The sequence below is a fragment of the Rhinoderma darwinii genome (genome assembly GCF_050947455.1).
Source record: "Rhinoderma darwinii isolate aRhiDar2 chromosome 6 unlocalized genomic scaffold, aRhiDar2.hap1 SUPER_6_unloc_1, whole genome shotgun sequence".
Taxonomy (NCBI): domain Eukaryota; kingdom Metazoa; phylum Chordata; class Amphibia; order Anura; family Rhinodermatidae; genus Rhinoderma; species Rhinoderma darwinii.
Genome location: NW_027461823.1, coordinates 216,428 through 234,837, shown reverse-complemented (window position 1 = coordinate 234,837; position 18,410 = coordinate 216,428). Strand labels below are relative to the sequence as shown.

At 44.1% G+C, this 18,410-nt stretch overlaps 2 protein-coding genes across 4 annotated transcripts in view; one reads left to right on the top strand and one right to left on the bottom strand.

Annotated features, from left to right (window-relative positions):
- SEZ6L2 (seizure related 6 homolog like 2) overlaps positions 1 to 9,565 on the top strand; it is a 40,776-nt gene extending 31,211 nt beyond the window's left edge. The window contains exons 10-18 of one of the 2 annotated variants that reach the window (XM_075847704.1): positions 2,375 to 2,513; positions 2,669 to 2,865; positions 3,422 to 3,616; positions 3,770 to 3,961; positions 6,903 to 7,094; positions 7,220 to 7,258; positions 7,498 to 7,615; positions 8,482 to 8,584; positions 8,688 to 9,565. In XM_075847704.1, coding sequence (XP_075703819.1) covers positions 2,375 to 2,513; positions 2,669 to 2,865; positions 3,422 to 3,616; positions 3,770 to 3,961; positions 6,903 to 7,094; positions 7,220 to 7,258; positions 7,498 to 7,615; positions 8,482 to 8,584; positions 8,688 to 8,717 — 1,205 coding nt within the window. In that variant the 3' untranslated portion in view covers positions 8,718 to 9,565. Of the gene's footprint in view, positions 1 to 2,374; positions 2,514 to 2,668; positions 2,866 to 3,421; positions 3,617 to 3,769; positions 3,962 to 6,902; positions 7,095 to 7,219; positions 7,259 to 7,376; positions 7,425 to 7,497; positions 7,616 to 8,481; positions 8,585 to 8,687 lie in introns of those variants that run through there. The other variant, XM_075847705.1, reaches the window with a different exon arrangement.
- Positions 9,566 to 10,786: 1,221 nt separating this feature from the next.
- LOC142697892 (uncharacterized) overlaps positions 10,787 to 18,410 on the bottom strand; it is a 23,552-nt gene continuing 15,928 nt past the window's right edge. For both annotated transcript variants that reach the window (XM_075847690.1, XM_075847691.1), the window contains exons 6-12: positions 17,710 to 17,899; positions 17,096 to 17,142; positions 13,640 to 13,829; positions 13,026 to 13,072; positions 12,013 to 12,058; positions 11,866 to 11,932; positions 10,787 to 11,034 (exon numbers count right to left, since the gene is read on the bottom strand). In XM_075847690.1, coding sequence (XP_075703805.1) covers positions 10,903 to 11,034; positions 11,866 to 11,932; positions 12,013 to 12,058; positions 13,026 to 13,072; positions 13,640 to 13,829; positions 17,096 to 17,142; positions 17,710 to 17,899 — 719 coding nt within the window. In that variant the 3' untranslated portion in view covers positions 10,787 to 10,902. The remainder of the gene's footprint in view (positions 11,035 to 11,865; positions 11,933 to 12,012; positions 12,059 to 13,025; positions 13,073 to 13,639; positions 13,830 to 17,095; positions 17,143 to 17,709; positions 17,900 to 18,410) is intronic.

Below are 18,410 nucleotides of genomic sequence, written 5' to 3'. Positions count from 1 at the left end.
GTCCAGATAAATAGTGCTGTACAGTGTCCAGATAAATAGTGCTGTACAGTGTCCAGATAAATAGCGCTGTATAGTGTCCGGATAAATAGTGCTGTATAGTGTCCAGATAAATAGTGCTGTATAGTGTCCAGATAAATAGTGCTGTATAGTGTCCAGATAAATAGTGCTGTATAGTGTCCAGATAAATAATGCTGTATAGTGTCCAGATAAATAGTGCTGTATAGTGTCCAGATAAATAGTGCTGTACAGTGTCCAGATAAATAGTGCTGTATAGTGTCCAGATAAATAGTGCTGTATAGTGTCCAGATAAATAGTGCTGTATAGTGTCCGGATAAATAGTGCTGTATAGTGTCCAGATAAATAGTGCTGTATAGTGTCCAGATAAATAGTGCTGTATAGTGTCCAGATAAATAGCTCTGTATAGTGTCCAGATAAATAGTGCTGTATAGTGTCCAGATAAATAGTGCTGTATAGTGTCCAGATAAATAGTGCTGTATAGTGTCCAGATAAATAGTGCTGTATAGTGTCCAGATAAATAGTGCTGTATAGTGTCCAGATAAATAATGCTGTATAGTGTCCAGATAAATAGTGCTGTATAGTGTCCAGATAAATAATGCTGTATAGTGTCCAGATAAATAGTGCTGTACAGTGTCCAGATAAATAGTGCTGTACAGTGTCCAGATAAATAGTGCTGTACAGTGTCCGGATAAATAGTGCTGTACAGTGTCCAGATAAATAGTGCTGTATAGTGTCCAGATAAATAGTGCTGTACAGTGTCCAGATAAATAATGCTGTATAGTGTCCAGATAAATAGTGCTGTATAGTGTCCAGATAAATAGTGCTGTACAGTGTCCGGATAAATAGTGCTGTATAGTGTCCAGATAAATAGTGCTGTATAGTGTCCAGATAAATAGCTCTGTATAGTGTCCAGATAAATAGTGCTGTACAGTGTCCAGATAAATAGTGCTGTATAGTGTCCAGATAAATAGTGCTGTATAGTGTCCAGATAAATAGTGCTGTATAGTGTCCAGATAAATAGTGCTGTACAGTGTCCAGATAAATAGTGCTGTATAGTGTCCAGATAAATAGTGCTGTATAGTGTCCAGATAAATAGTGCTGTATAGTGTCCAGATAAATAGTGCTGTACAGTGTCCAGATAAATAGTGCTGTATAGTGTCCAGATAAATAGTGCTGTATAGTGTCCAGATAAATAGTGCTGTATAGTGTCCAGATAAATAGTGCTGTATAGTGTCCAGATAAATAGTGCTGTATAGTGTCCAGATAAATAGTGCTGTATAGTGTCCAGATAAATAGTGCTGTATAGTGTCCAGATAAATAGCTCTGTATAGTGTCCAGATAAATAGTGCTGTACAGTGTCCGGATAAATAGTGCTGTATAGTGTCCAGATAAATAGTGCTGTATAGTGTCCAGATAAATAGCTCTGTATAGTGTCCAGATAAATAGTGCTGTACAGTGTCCAGATAAATAGTGCTGTATAGTGTCCAGATAAATAGTGCTGTATAGTGTCCAGATAAATAGTGCTGTATAGTGTCCAGATAAATAATGCTGTACAGTGTCCAGATAAATAGTGCTGTATAGTGTCCAGATAAATAGCTCTGTATAGTGTCCAGATAAATAGCGCTGTATAGTGTCCGGATAAATAGTGCTGTATAGTGTCCAGATAAATAATGCTGTATAGTGTCCAGATAAACAGGTTTCCCAGCTGTGGTCTTTTGTGACTCAGGATAGTGGGGGAGGGGACAGTGGGTCAGCACCCAAAATCGAGGACTATGGGGCGTGATCTAGGACTCTCCGTACAGGATTGTACCACATACATCACCGTGTGCGAGGCGTAGCGGCGGCGGCGCTGCCATTCCCAGAAGTTTCTTAGCAATTTCCAGTTGCCATGGTAACTAATATAGGGCTCCTGATTAACTCTTTCCTGTCTCGAAGATATGAAACCAAAGGAACTGACAGAAAGAAAAAACGAGCGTTGTATAAAAAGCGAAGAGACCGGCGGACAGCGAGACATTATATATATATCTATCTACTGCGTCATCATCCTGTACCCCAAGTGTCATCATCCTGTACCCTAAGTGTCATTATGCTGTACCCCAAGTATCATTACCTTGTACCCTAAGTGTCATTATGCTGTACCCCAAGTGTCAGTGGATCATTATCCTGTACCCCAAGTGTCCGTGTATTATTATCTTATACCCCAAGTGTCCGTGTATCATTATCTTATACCCCAAGTGTCAGTGTCATTATCCTGCACCCCAAGTGTCAGTGTCATTATCCTGTCCCCCGATTGTCATTCTCCTGGTAATGTAACTGATGGTCGTCTCCTCGGGACGTCTTCTCTTCTGTCTTTTAGCGCTGTGCGGGGGAGAGATCTCTGAACCGGCCGGTGTGATCCTGTCTCCGGATTGGCCGCAGAATTACGCCAAGGGTCAGGACTGTGTGTGGGGGATCCATGTGCAGGAGGACCGGCGGGTGCTGCTGGAGATAGAGATGTGAGAGGCCGGAGTATAATCACCGCACATGATACAGACATTGCCTGTACTGAGGGCTCCTCCATATTGTCGGCCATGTTGGTCCACCCTGTGACCTCGCACCGCTGCCTCGTTGATGACTTGTGCCTTCTTTTCTCTCTATACATGGCCGGCAGACTGAACATCCGCCGCAGTGACGCTCTGACAGTCTATGACGGTGATGACCTCACAGCGCGGGTCCTAGGACAGTATATGGGCGTTCACCAGCGCTTTAACCTCTTCTCCTCCGCCAATGATGTGACCCTACAGTTCCAGTCTGACCCCAATGATCCCGTGTTCAGCCTGAGCCAGGGATTCATCATACACTTCAAAGGTAGAGATCGCTCAGCACCGGGCTCCATGCATTGCTTTACTTATCATGTACACCACATCTTATACTCTAGTCACACCCAAAGCTGCAGTCACAGATTGCTGTTTTCTGCCTGCACAACCTGAAAGCTTCCTAACTGCTTCTGCTGGATCATTAAATGTATAGAGCATACCCTGCTGCACTGCATTGGGGGAGATGTAGTGTTTCCTTATCGCCTTTAATTTTAAAACTGCTTCATCCAGCTCAATAACATGGACGTGAATCAGAACATTATGGGAATTGATCTCTTAGGGGCGTGTCTGTCAGCACAGGGCTGACCAATCCAAAGCACCAGTCAGAAGAACTGTGAATGCAGCTCTGGTTGTGGCTGGAGTATAAAACCAGGATTAGTGACCGGGCCGAGGTGCTTTATGCCTCATACCTCGATGTGGTCATTGGTTCGTGGTGTTTGATATCCATCCCGTTCCCAAAATCTCTGCCGCCTCATATAAACCTTCCAGACGTGTTCCTGTATTAACATGACGTACAGATAGTTCCAGATATTTCTTCTTCCCCCTAGAGGTGCCACGGAATGACACGTGCTCGGCTTTACCTGAAATTCAGTCCGGCTGGAAGACGTCCTCACACCCTGACCTCATCCGTGGCACAGTGGTGACCTATCAGTGTGAACCCGGCTATGACATCATCGGATCTGACATCCTAACTTGCCAATGGGACCTGTCGTGGAGCAATGCCCCTCCCACCTGCGAGAAGAGTGAGTGATTGACCCTGCCTGTTCTGTCCAATCACTGAGCGAGGCCCCCACAGGCTGATGCTCCCGGGGCCCCTGTGATTGCTCTCCAGCCCCTCCATTCATTACTGTACATCATTTTACACGGGTGATGTCATTGTCTCTCCCTCATTATAGTCTTGAACTGCGCTGACCCCGGGGAGATCGCAAACGGCGTCCGTAGGGCGTTTGATCCGCGCTTCCCCATCGGCTCTCACGTCCACTATTCCTGCAATGAGGGTTACACGCTGGAGGGAAGCGAAATCCTGACCTGTTACAACCGAGACACCGGAACCCCCAAATGGAGCGACCGGATCCCCAAGTGTGTCTGTGAGTAATGCTGCTCCCTAGTGGCGACGGTCAGAATTCCCAGGGGGTGCGTTTAGCGTACTCTGCCCCCCCCCCCCTCATCCCTTTCAATATTTCTCCCGAAGAACCCTCTGTAAATCGAGTCGTCGTAAAAATTCTTAAAATTCTGTTCAGTCGTTTTAGGGAAAGTTGGGTGACAACTATTGCAGCACCGCAGGGGTTGTCACCCAGCTTTCCCTGATCCTGAATGACAACCCTAGTTACACAGTGATATTTACTATGGAGGGTTTGTCACCGAGACTCTCAGTTCTCTTTATATTACAGCTTTTATCTGTCATAATAACATTGAGTGGATATAATAGCCCCCCGATATTCCAATCAAGGGGTTAAAAGTACGTGTGTGCCACACGCAGCGCTGCTGATAGAGAGGGGTCACCCGACGGAATCCACGGCCCCTTGTTATAAAATAGTCAGGGGAGACAGTCAGTCTTTTAATAAGAACGTTGGGAGTAGGGGGGGGGGCATTCAGTTGGATCTAATTGCCAATTATTTTTTGGAAACCGTCAGCAAGTATGTGGACAGACCCCAACCTAAAAGCTTATATGAGCTCTAATAGTGTAATAGAACAGTTAGCTTTTTCAACATTAAGTTACTAGTGAGTGCAGCTCTGGAGTATAATACAGGATGTAACTCAGGATCAGTACAGGATAAGTAATGTAATGTATGTACACAGTGACTCCATCAGCAGAATAGTGAGTGCAGCTCTGGAGTATAATACAGGATGTAACTCAGGATCAGTACAGGATAAGTAATGTAATGTATGTACACAGTGACTCCACCAGCAGAATAGTGAGTGCAGCTCTGGAGTATAATACAGGATATAACTCAGGATCAGTACAGGATAAGTAATGTAATGTATGTACACATTGACTCCACCAGCAGAATAGTGAGTGCAGCTCTGGAGTATAATACAGGACATAACTCAGGATCAGTACAGGATAAGTAATGTAATGTATGTACACATTGACTCCACCAGCAGAATAGTGAGTGCAGCTCTGGAGTATAATACAGGGTGTAACTCAGGATCAGTACAGGATAAGTAATGTAATGTATGTACACAGTGACTCCACCAGCAGAATAGTGAGTGCAGCTCTGGAGTATAATACAGGATGTAACTCAGGATCAGTACAGGATAAGTAATGTAATGTATGTACATAGTGACTCCACCAGCAGAATAGTGAGTGCAGCTCCGGAGTATAATACAGGATGTAACTCAGGATCAGTACAGGATAAGTAATGTAATGTATGTACACAGTGACTCCACCAGCAGAATAGTGAGTGCAGCTCTGGAGTATAATGCAGGATGTAACTCAGGATCAGTACAGGATAAGTAATGTAATGTATGTACACAGTGACTCCACCAGCAGAATATTGAGTGCAGCTCTGGAGTATAATGCAGGATGTAACTCAGGATCAGTACAGGATAAGTAATGTAATGTATGTACACAGTGACTCCACCAGCAGAATAGTGAGTGCAGCTCTGGAGTATAATACAGGATATAACTCAGGATCAGTACAGGATAAGTAATGTGATGTATGTACACAGTGACTCCACCAGCAGAATAGTGAGTGCAGCTCTGGAGTATAATACAGGATGTAACTCAGGATCAGTACAGGATAAGTAATGTAATGTATGTACATAGTGACTCCACCAGCAGAATAGTGAGTGCAGCTCCGGAGTATAATACAGGATGTAACTCAGGATCAGTACAGGATAAGTAATGTAATGTATGTACACAGTGACTCCACCAGCAGAATAGTGAGTGCAGCTCTGGAGTATAATACAGGATGTAACTCAGGATCAGTACAGGATAAGTAATGTAATGTATGTACACGGTGACTCCACCAGCAGAATAGTGAGTGCAGCTATGGAGTATAATACAGGATATAACTCAGGATCAGTACAGGATAAGTAATGTAATGTATGTACACAGTGACTCCACCAGCAGAATAGTGAGTGCAGCTCTGGAGTATAATACAGGCTGTAACTCAGGATCAGTACAGGATAAGTAATGTAATGTATGTACACAGTGACTCCCCCAGCAGAATAGTGAGTGCAGCTCTGGAGTATAATACAGGATATAACTCAGGATCAGTACAGGATAAGTAATGTAATGTATGTACACAGTGACTCCACCAGCAGAATAGTGAGTGCAGCTCTGGAGTATAATACAGGATATAACTCAGGATCAGTACAGGATAAGTAATGTAATGTACACAGTGACTCCACCAGCAGAATAGTGAGTGCAGCTCTGGAGTATAATACAGGATGTAACTCAGGATCAGTACAGGATAAGTAATGTAATGTATGTACACAGTGACTCCACCAGCAGAATAGTGAGTGCAGCTCTGGAGTATAATATAGGATGTAACTCCTCAGGATCGGTAATGTTTGTACTCAGTCTCCGCTTCTTTTGTAGATGAATCCTATATAATCTGTAAAATACATTCTTTGTCCCTTCGAGTGACTTGCTCAGCATTCATGCTCCGGAATAGAGCGCTCCGCAGTGTGGAGTTCAGCTCTGTACTGCAGTCACATATATTTTCGGGTGACCTCTGTAGTTATTACACAATGCACAGACTTTGCAGCTTGTATTTATAGCTAATAATTCCCTCTGTGCCCTCCCCACATGCAGCATCTGGGCTGCCGCCATCACCGTGACCTTGGGCAGGGTCGTCCTGATTATGTGGCCTCAACACCTGGCTCCTAAATCACCTCTGCACCCATCTGTGCCCTTCACATGTTACTGGCGCCCTCTAGTGGTGCTATGTGGTATGACGAATACCCTGCTGTCAATTATAAGCATATTATAGCTCAGTATATGGAGGTTCACAGCGGCGCTTACATTCTGCACCCCATTAATATTTGCACAGTTATCATTAATTAAAATGTATTTTACAGTGAAGTACGAGCCGTGTCTGAACCCCGGGGTCCCTGAGAACGGCTATCAGACCCTCTATAAGCACCACTACCAGGCCGGGGAGGCGCTCAGATTCTTCTGCTACGAGGGCTTTGAACTGATCGGGGAGGTCACTATTATCTGCGTTCCCGGACACCCATCACAGTGGACGAACCAACCGCCTCTATGTAAAAGTGAGTTGATTCTGCTGCCCCCTACTGGTTCATTGCTGGTACAGGAAATTCTTGGTTGTAATGCATTATTGGAGATGTAGTGCGCACTGACCAGCTCTACTTTTCTCTCTTGCTTTTATTTTTAGTTGCGTATGAGGAGCTCCTGGACGACAGGAAGTTGGAAGGTGGGCATGAGCGGGTGTCTGTTGTGATGTCCCCCCACCCACACAATCATGTCACCCCAAAAATGTCCTCACCACCATCATGGTCGCCTCTCATTCTCTTATGTCTTGTTCCATCCAGTGCAATCACTACCTGACCATTAACCATCATCATCTTCATGTCTATGAGGTTAGTGGTCTACGACATTCAAAATAAGAAAGCGCCCCCTATAGGTGTGTAATGGTCTTTCCTCCCCTTCCAGTTGCCCAGACAACAGACCCCTCCCACCAGATGGAGGGCGGCAACATTGCTCTGGCGATTTTCCTGCCAATCATCCTGGTCATCTTGCTGATTGGTGGAATCTACATCTATTATACAAAGTGAGTGGAATAGGTTTTTAAAAAAAAATAATTTAAAGGGTAACTCCATCTGTTGTACACAATCCTCTGGCTGCTTTGTGAGTTTATTCCACTTGCCGAAACGCTGATTATACCGTACGTACTATTAATAACCAATTTATCACAAAAAGGAAGGGGTTGTCACAGCTCCGCCCCTTTTACTAGTGACACAATCTTGTTTCCAAATGTGTATCAATAAATATATAATAAAAGGAAACTCCACCCAAAATATTTGTCACATCAAATTCTGGAAATTATACAAAAAGACGGAGAAAGGAAAAGCAAACAATATTTTATTACTTCATTTTACTTACAGATTTGGGCGCGGTTACTTATTAAAGGGCAATACCATCCGTAATCACTTCCAGTCGGATCATTATAATTTCGAAATATTCGAAATCCGATTCCGTAAATTTTTAAAAAATATTTTGGGTAGAGATGCCCTTTAATTGTACGGATATTATTACAGGTCAGGAGTAGGATCAGCAAATCCATCCGTAAATAAGTCACCAACGTGATTTATTCATCCTTATCCCAATGGCCGGAGGATTGTGAATAATTTAGGAGATCAACCAAACTTCTGTGTGTGTGACTGAGTCTCTGACCTCATTCAGGGGGCGGAGCTGTGACAACGTTCAATGGTTGTCACCATTGATATGGATTATGTGTTACTATAGAATAAGAGGAGTGGGTCTCTGGATCGGTAGAGGGGATGTTTACATCAATAATGTATGTGGAGTGGAGTTGCCCTTTAAGAGACTTCCGTATTACATATCGCAGCGTTCAATATGGCGGTTCAGCTCTTCACTGTGACTTTTGCGTTCTGTCTCTGGCGATTTCTCCCGCAGGTTTCAAGGAAAGTCTCTGTTTGGATTTTCTTTCCCGGCCTCCCATTCATACAGCCCCATCACTGTGGAGTCCGATTTCAACAACCCATTATACGAGGCTGGGGTGAGTGTGAAAGATCTGTTCCTGGGAAAGCTGGGTGACAACTCGTGTTAAGCGGCACCTGGGCGCTTCTCTCCGTCTCTATTGACGTCTCTTTGTCTTTCAGGATACTCGGGAGTATGAAGTGTCGATTTGAAGATAATTCTGGGTACGACTATGGGCGGGTGGGGGTATACACGAGGGATATATCAGATTATACACAGATGGAGGGTCTTACGTTACAGATTGCAATCACAAGTCCCTCACCCTGCGATCGGCCATCCTGTGATCCGTCACCATCACCCACAGAGTTCTAAACACTTACGGTTGGGGGAGGGAGGAGCTTCAAACTTCGCCCGTGTCTCCATCAAGGAGCCGGGCCGCCATCTTGGGGTAGACCACGATCGCTGCAGGCTCTCTCTAATAGCACAGTAACGGACGTACACTAGGAAAACGCGAAATGATGTATTATAGCCGTTATTTATTTCCAGATAAGATATCGTATTGTGTTGCCGGCGACCGGCACGTCACGCTTCTTCATCTCCATTCGCTAAAATATTGTGATTGTAAAATATTATTTCATGTTCAGTTTTTTTTTAATGGCCGCGTTCATCCAGACAGTTATTTAGTGTATATTTTGTCGCATGGCTCCAGGGAGGAGTGTCTGTTTTGAATGACCCCCTTTTTACTGAACGAAAAAAAATAAAATGTAGAAATAGAATAAAAAAAATAATAAAATCCAAACAAAGATAAAAATCAGGGATTTATTTGAAATATACTTAAAAAAATGTCATCCTTCTTGGTCTCCAAGAAAATGGCCGCCCTTGTTCAGCACCAGAAACTCAGTGTCAGGTGACTCGTCTGTTTAAAACTCTGTGCCTTCACCCCCGCCATCTTCCATGAACCCACGATGTGACCCCCCCCCTCCCCCTTGTAAATGTCATTTGTGCCAAAGTAATACTGCAATGTCTGTGCTCTAGCGTGAGCTGCTCATGTCGCCATTAACTACTCCAGCGCCCAGGGGCTCCCCGGGGTCACCTGCCCCAGCGTCGCCGTTCTCACCCTTCCAGGAGGGATCAGTGACGGCTCCGGAGCCCATCACAACTTCTGTCTGTCTCTTTTCCTTCATGAGTTAATTTCACTTTGTCCGGGAGGTTTAAACATGGCCGCCACGGCGCATTGAGAAATGTTGGAACCTCCCCCGTGCTGGCCGTCTGCGTCACTTCCAGCTCCGCTTCTCAAACTGGCTTTATTTTCAGGCAATAAAGAGCGAGATTTGTAAAAAAAAAAAAAAGTTTGCTGTGTTTTTTTAGGTGACTCTGAAGCACTGCCGGCCGCCATTTTGTGGGCTGAGCGACCGCCACCTGTCAATTTACACGGAACCTGTTCGATTAACGAGGCAAATCACATCGATTAGACCGACAAAATGGCCGCCAGGGGCGCAGTAATCGGTCGCTAGTTCCCTTCACATCAAGTTTTTATGAGCTAGGCCTCATTTATCAACACTGTCCAATGGGAAACCGGTCTTGTTGCCCATAGCAACCTATCACACAGCGGAAGTATAGCATGTCCGACAGCTGCCGGTCCCACCTATGTGGAGAAAGGGGGTCATTCAACCCCCTCCCACCTGAGGTAACCCCCGTATCCAGGCGATGGAGAGGTGGACGCGCTTGTATGTGGCTCACTATTCACTTCTATGGAAACAGTCGCGCGACCCTCGTCCCCCAGAGAGATGGGACCCGCCCCTATCAGACATTCTCCACATATCCCGGGGATAGGCCACTAAGATGAGAATACCCCTTTAAGAAATGAAAGCTGCTCTGCGATTGGTTACTATGGGCAACAAGGCAAGACAAGTGCCAGTCAGGAGCAGGAAAAGCTGCAGGGAAACGTGTCATGTGACGTACATAAGACTGGACACTTTCCAGCCCCGGACTGGCACTTTAGCATTATTAGGGCGGCTGGTAAAGGGTTTATGGGGCAGACTGTCCTATGTGGGCGCCATTTTCTTAAACTGTACAAAATCAAGCTCAGCTGGGATCAGTACGACGCGGGGTTAACGCCACGTTTTCTGATGCAGTGGCGGCCGTGGTGTTGTACAATGATTGACGCTGAGGTCCCTGGTGAATGGTTGCATTTAAAAACATGGCCGCCTGCGCCCCACAATGGCCCCCCTCGTTATGTAAAGTCGCTTATTAAAAAAAAATATATCCAAAACTCATTTATTATCTACTATATGGAGAAGTACATTAAAACCAGAAGAGGTGCCGCGGCTGCGGGTGGAGGCGCCAAAAACGGGAAACTTCGATAAAACGCGTCACTAAAAACTGCGCCTGGGTCGGTCATGGGTTGATGGGTATCGGGCTGAACTCCTGCTTTCCAAGAGGAGAATGGAAGACGGCCGGGCGGATGGGCTGCAGGACTTTCTGGGAGTCCACCTGTCCGGACGCCATCTGATCAAGAAGCTCGTCCACCTGAAAGAGACCCGAGTACCGGTTACAGAGCGCAACGACGGGGGCAGGGATTCTGTTTCCCATCATAGGGGTTAGAGCTTCAAATCCCCTTCAGAGTCATAATACATTAGTAACTTCCTGCAGCCGCCACTAGGGGGAGCGGACTAAAGACTGAATATTAAAATTTATTAAGACCTGTAAATATCTGTATGTAGTGAGCTCCCTCTAGTGGTGGCTGCAGGCAGCAGAATGTTATCATGTAACTCTATGGGAGCTGTATATATCTGTATGCAGTGAGCTCCCCCTAGTGGTGGCTGCAGGCAGTAGAATATCATGTAACTCTATGGGAGCTGTATATATCTGTATGCAGTGAGCTCCCCCTAGTGGTGGCTGCAGGCAGCAGAATGTTATCATGTAACTCTATGGGAGCTGTATATATCTGTATGCAGTGAGCTCCCCCTAGTGGTGGCTGCAGGCAGTAGAATATCATGTAACTCTATGGGAGCTGTATATATCTGTATGCAGTGAGCTCCCCCTAGTGGTGGCTGCAGGCAGCAGAATATCATGTAACTATGGGAGCTGTGTATCTGTATGTAGTGAGCTCCCCCTAGTGGCGGCTGCACGCAGTAGAATATCATGTAAGTCTATGGAAGCTGTATATATCTATCTAGTGAGCTCCCTCTAGTGGTGGCTGCAGGCAGCAGTGTTATCATGTAACTATGGGAGCTGTATATATCTGTATGTAGTGAGCTCCCCCTTGTGGTCTTATCATGAACCTGTGTTCAATAATTTAATTCATATGGAAAAATGTTGCCACACGTTCTAGTATTATATGTCCTGCTCTCCCCTTACCCTTCGGGCATAATCTGGATCTTCTTGGGGCTGGAACCGGCCGGACTTGTTACGGGAGCGAGATGCTCTGCAGAGAGAAGAACAGACCGGTGGCTCAGGCGATGTGTCCGCACATACAGGGACACGTGGGACAGGCCCAGTACTCACCCCACAGCTCCAGACTTCTGCAGGCCGGTGTTGGGGAAAGATTTTTCTGGAAAACAGAAATAACCATTATTCTCAGTCCCGACCCCCGAGTCCCACAATATATTTTATTCGGTCTTCATCCCGGTTTCCTATTAGAACAACAGATGTGGAGTGACAGACCCAGCGGGCACAGTAACGGCCGCTATTAGGAACCGCCCCAGGTTACCCCACGAATCTGCACCTCCTGCTCTCGCTGTGTCAGTCTTCACTGGTTTCTGGAATTCTATTCATTAATCATGAACAGGGCTATACATTCCTCCCACACAAGGGGGGGCTGCCGAGCATGGGACAGGGGTGGGGCAGCCAATCAATGATATTTTACACAGCTGTCACCCTCATCATTGCGTCTATGGAGACATCCTCGGGCTACATGCACACGTTGCAGATTTTGCTGCAGAAAATACGCACCAAAACCGCAGCATTAAGCAGGAAATTTGCACGTAACGCACCACATGGCGCAGTTTTCACGTTTTGTTGCGTTTTTCATGCTGCGGATTTTGGGTACGATTTTCCACGGCATTAGGCAGATACAATCCGCAAGTGGAAACGCAAGATAAATGGGCACGCCGCGGAATCTAAAATCGCAACTCTGGAAAAAGTAAATACATGACGACACTTCCCCAGAACGCCGCCCTCCTCCTTCCTGCAGTCCGGCCGCCGCGTCACATGGCCTGCAACGTCATTGTAGGAGGCCGGAGTGGATGTCAAAGGAGGGAGGGGGTGAGTATGAGCGCTTTTTTACGCAGCGGAAATTCCACCCGAAAAACCGCATTGTTGTGTGATTTTTCGGACGGAAGATGCTGCGGGTTCCAGGTCGGATACGCGGCGTGATTTTTACGCAGCATATCCGACCCATGGGAAGCCGGCCTTAGGGTCAGTTCACACAAGTTTTTGGGCGCTGATTTTTTTCTGCCTGCAAAAAAAAAACCTCAGTGTGAACAGGACCTTCCAGCCAGCGGTGACCGCACTCGTACCTGGCAGCGCCGACTTCTGCTGAACACGATCGTCCTTTTCTTGATTTCTGTTAAGAAGAAAAACATCAAAGAAACCGTGAAAGTATAAAGTGAGGACCCGGGAGGGCGGCGGCGGCTCTTCTGTGTGATATAAAGTGCTGAAACCTAATATATGTTCAATTTTCAAGTTCTCTGCTTCTAGTCAGTGAATGGAAACATTTTTGTTTATATCCAAAAGCTGAAAACATTTATTATAGACCTAATACTTCTCACAGCAGAGGGTTTGTTACAGTTGAATCCAGTTTAGATAATCCTCGGAGATAAACAGCCAGGACTCCAGACCGATACATTCTATCAGGGCAGGTAAAATGTAACAACTATCAGGACAGGAGGGAGAGCTCACAGAGGATTGTCTAGACTGGATACAATTCTAACAAACCCTCAGCTGTGAGTAGGACTTGCTGGCAATAACACGCTGAGTGTTGGAGCTTAGATACCATTGACCACGGACACGTATGTCTGAGCGCAGACAATTTCCACTGGTTTGGAATCTCCAATAATCCGGTTCTGCCGCGGTCCTGGGGACGCAGGATTATTGGAATTTTCCTAGAACGACATCTTGCAGCCTCGCTCACCTCACCATGCATTCTCCACAGATGAGATTGTCGGGGAGCCCTGGGGGTGTGGGTGACGAGGAGAGGACCAGGTGCAGGGTGACGTACGAGTCGCGGTTGGTAACACAGGCACGACCGCAGAGCAGAGACAACTGGAACCAGCGATCAGTGGTCAGCTCTTGTCCATGGATCACACACCAGCCCCTGCCCCCTGCAGGACAAGAGGGGAACAGCTTATATACAGTAGATAGCGGGACCCCCAGATGATAAAATAGACCACACTGTACCCCGATCTCTATGTAGTCGCTGACCCCTCCCCTCCGACTACAACTCACATAGTGGGAATTATAACCACCAGCCGGCAGCTCTGAGGTGAAGACATATTATAGACGCTGCATATTACGTCACCGGGGATCTGTGTACATGAGGATGCACCTATAGATTATATATCTAATGTATTATCGGGGTACGCAGGTCACATGACACACATGCCGAGTATATTATATGTATTATTACACCCGGGATATTATAGATGTATTATTACACCCGGGATATTATAGATGTGTTATTACACCCGGGATATTATAGATGTGTTATTACACCCGGGATATTATAGATTTGTTATTACACCCGGGATATTATAGATGTGTTATTACACCCGGGATATTATAGATGTGTTATTACACCCGGGATATTATAGATGTGTTATTACACCCGGGATATTATAGATGTATTATTACACCCGGGATATTATAGATGTATTATTACACCCGGGATATTATAGATGTATTATTACACCCGGGGATATTATAGATGTATTATTACACCCGGGATATTATAGATGTATTATTACACCCGGGATATTATAGATGTATTATTACACCCGGGATATTATAGATGTGTTATTACACCGGGGATATTATATGTATTATTTCACCCGGGATATTATAGATGTGTTATTACACCCGGGATATTATATGTATTATTACACCCGGGATATTATAGATGTGTTATTACACCCGGGATATTATAGATGTATTATTACACCCGGGATATTATAGATGTATTATTACACCCGGGATATTATAGATGTATTATTACACCCGGGATATTATAGATGTATTATTACACCCGGGATATTATAGATGTATTATTACACCCGGGATATTATATGTATTATTACACCCGGTATATTATAGATGTATTATAACACCCCCGGGATATTATATGTATTATTACACCCGGGATATTATAGATGTATTATTACACCCGGGATATTATAGATGTATTATTACACCCGGGATATTATAGATGTATTATTACACCCGGGATATTATATGTATTATTACACCCGGTATATTATAGATGTATTATAACACCCCCGGGATATTATATGTATTATTACACCCGGGATATTATAGATGTATTATTACACCCGGGATATTATAGATGTATTATTACACCCGGGATATTATAGATGTATTATTACACCCGGGATATTATAGATGTATTATTACACCCGGGATATTATAGATGTGTTATTACACCCGGGATATTATAGATGTGTTATTACACCCGGGATATTATAGATGGGTTATTACACCCGGGATATTATAGATGGGTTATTACACCCGGGATATTATAGATGGGTTATTACACCCGGGATATTATAGATGTGTTATTACACCCGGGATATTATAGATGTGTTATTACACCCGGGATATTATAGATTTATTATTACACCCGGGATATTATAGATGTATTATTACACCCGGGATATTATAGATGTGTTATTACACCCGGGATATTATAGAAGTATTATTACACCCGGGATATTATAGATGTATTATTACCCCCGGGATATTATAGATGTGTTATTACACCCGGGATATTATAGATGTATTATTACACCCGGGGATATTATAGATGTATTATTACACCGGGGATATTATAGATGTATTATTACACCCGGGATATTATATGTATTATTACACCCGGGATATTATAGATGTGTTATTACACCCGGGATATTATAGATGGGTTATTACACCCGGGATATTATAGATGTGTTATTACACCCGGGATATTATAGAAGTGTTATTACACCCGGGATATTATAGATGTATTATTACACCCGGGATATTATAGATGTATTATTACACCCGGGATATTATAGATGTATTATTACACCCGGGATATTATAGATGTGTTATTACACCCGGGATATTATAGATGTATTATTACACCCGGGATATTATAGATGTATTATTACACCCGGGATATTATAGATGTATTATTACACCCGGGATATTATAGATGTGTTATTACACCCGGGATATTATAGATGTATTATTACACCGGGGATATTATAGATGTATTATTACACCCGGGATATTATATGTATTATTACACCCGGGATATTATAGATGTGTTATTACACCCGGGGATATTATAGATGTATTATTACACCGGGGATATTATAGATGTATTATTACACCCGGGATATTATATGTATTATTACACCCGGGATATTATAGATGTGTTATTACACCCGGGATATTATAGATGGGTTATTACACCCGGGATATTATAGATGTGTTATTACACCCGGGATATTATAGAAGTGTTATTACACCCGGGATATTATAGATGTATTATTACACCCGGGATATTATAGATGTATTATTACACCCGGGATATTATAGATGTATTATTACACCCGGGGATATTATAGATGTATTATTACACCGGGGATATTATAGATGTATTATTACACCCGGGATATTATATGTATTATTACACCCGGGATATTATAGATGTGTTATTACACCCGGGATATTATAGATGGGTTATTACACCCGGGATATTATAGATGTGTTATTACACCCGGGATATTATAGAAGTGTTATTACACCCGGGATATTATAGATGTATTATTACACCCGGGATATTATAGATGTATTATTACACCCGGGATATTATAGATGTATTATTACACCCGGGATATTATAGAAGTGTTATTACACCCGGGATATTATAGATGTATTATTACACCCGGGATATTATAGATGTATTATTACACCCGGGATATTATAGATGTATTATTACACCCGGGATATTATAGATGTATTATTACACCCGGGATATTATAGATGTATTATTACACCCGGGATATTATAGATGTGTTATTACACCCGGGATATTATAGATTTATTATTACACCCGGGATATTAATTAAAGACAATGGGAGGCACAAAAAAAACAAAAACCTGTGGCGCTGGTTTCAGAATTTTTTGCCCCCAGTTCTGGCTTTAGAGTCAATGGCCACAAGGAAAACAAGACTCATCAAAAACTCAGGAAAAAAAGCATTAGAAAGACACCGGCAGATTCCTGGAAAAATATTGAGGCAGATTTTTTCTGCCTGCAAAAACCTCAGTGTGAACAGGACCTTCCAGCCAGCGGTGACCGCACTCGTACCTGGCAGCGCCGACTTCTGCTGAACACGATCGTCCTTTTCTTGATTTCTGTTAAGAAGAAAAACATCAAAGAAACCGTGAAAGTATAAAGTGAGGACCCGGGAGGGCGGCGGCGGCTCTTCTGTGTGATATAAAGTGCTGAAACCTAATATATGTTCAATTTTCAAGTTCTCTGCTTCTAGTCAGTGAATGGAAACATTTTTGTTTATATCCAAAAGCTGAAAACATTTATTATAGACCTAATACTTCTCACAGCAGAGGGTTTGTTACAGTTGAATCCAGTTTAGATAATCCTCGGAGATAAACAGCCAGGACTCCAGACCGATACATTCTATCAGGGCAGGTAAAATGTAACAACTATCAGGACAGGAGGGAGAGCTCACAGAGGATTGTCTAGACTGGATACAATTGTAACAAACCCTCAGCTGTGAGTAGGACTTGGTGGCAATAACACGCTGAGTGTTGGAGCTTAGATACCATTGACCACGGACACGTATGTCTGAGCGCAGACAATTTCCACTGGTTTGGAATCTCCAATAATCCGGTTCTGCCGCGGTCCTGGGGACGCCGGATTATTGGAATTTTCCTAGAACGACATCTTGCAGCCTCGCTCACCTCACCATGCATTCTCCACAGATGAGATTGTCGGGGAGCCCTGGGGGTGTGGGTGACGAGGAGAGGACCAGGTGCAGGGTGACGTACGAGTCGCGGTTGGTAACACAGGCACGACCGCAGATCAGAGACAACTGGAACCAGCGATCAGTGGTCAGCTCTTGTCCATGGATCACACACCAGCCCCTGCCCCCTGCAGGACAAGAGGGGAACAGCTTATATACAGTAGATAGCGGGACCCCCAGATGATAAAATAGACTACACTGTACCCCGATCTCTATGTAGTCGCTGACCCCTCCCCTCCGACTACAACTCACATAGTGGGAATTATAACCACCAGCCGGCAGCTCTGAGGTGAAGACATATTATAGACGCTGCATATTACATGACCGGGGATCTGTGTACATGAGGATGCACCTATAGATTATATATCTAATGTATTATCGGGGTACGCAGGTCACATGACACACATGCCGAGTATATTATATGTATTATTACACCCGGGATATTATAGATGTATTATTACACCCGGGATATTATAGATGTGTTATTACACCCGGGATATTATAGATGTGTTATTACACCCGGGATATTATAGATTTGTTATTACACCCGGGATATTATAGATGTATTATTACACCCGGGATATTATAGATGTATTATTACACCCGGGATATTATAGATGTGTTATTACACCCGGGATA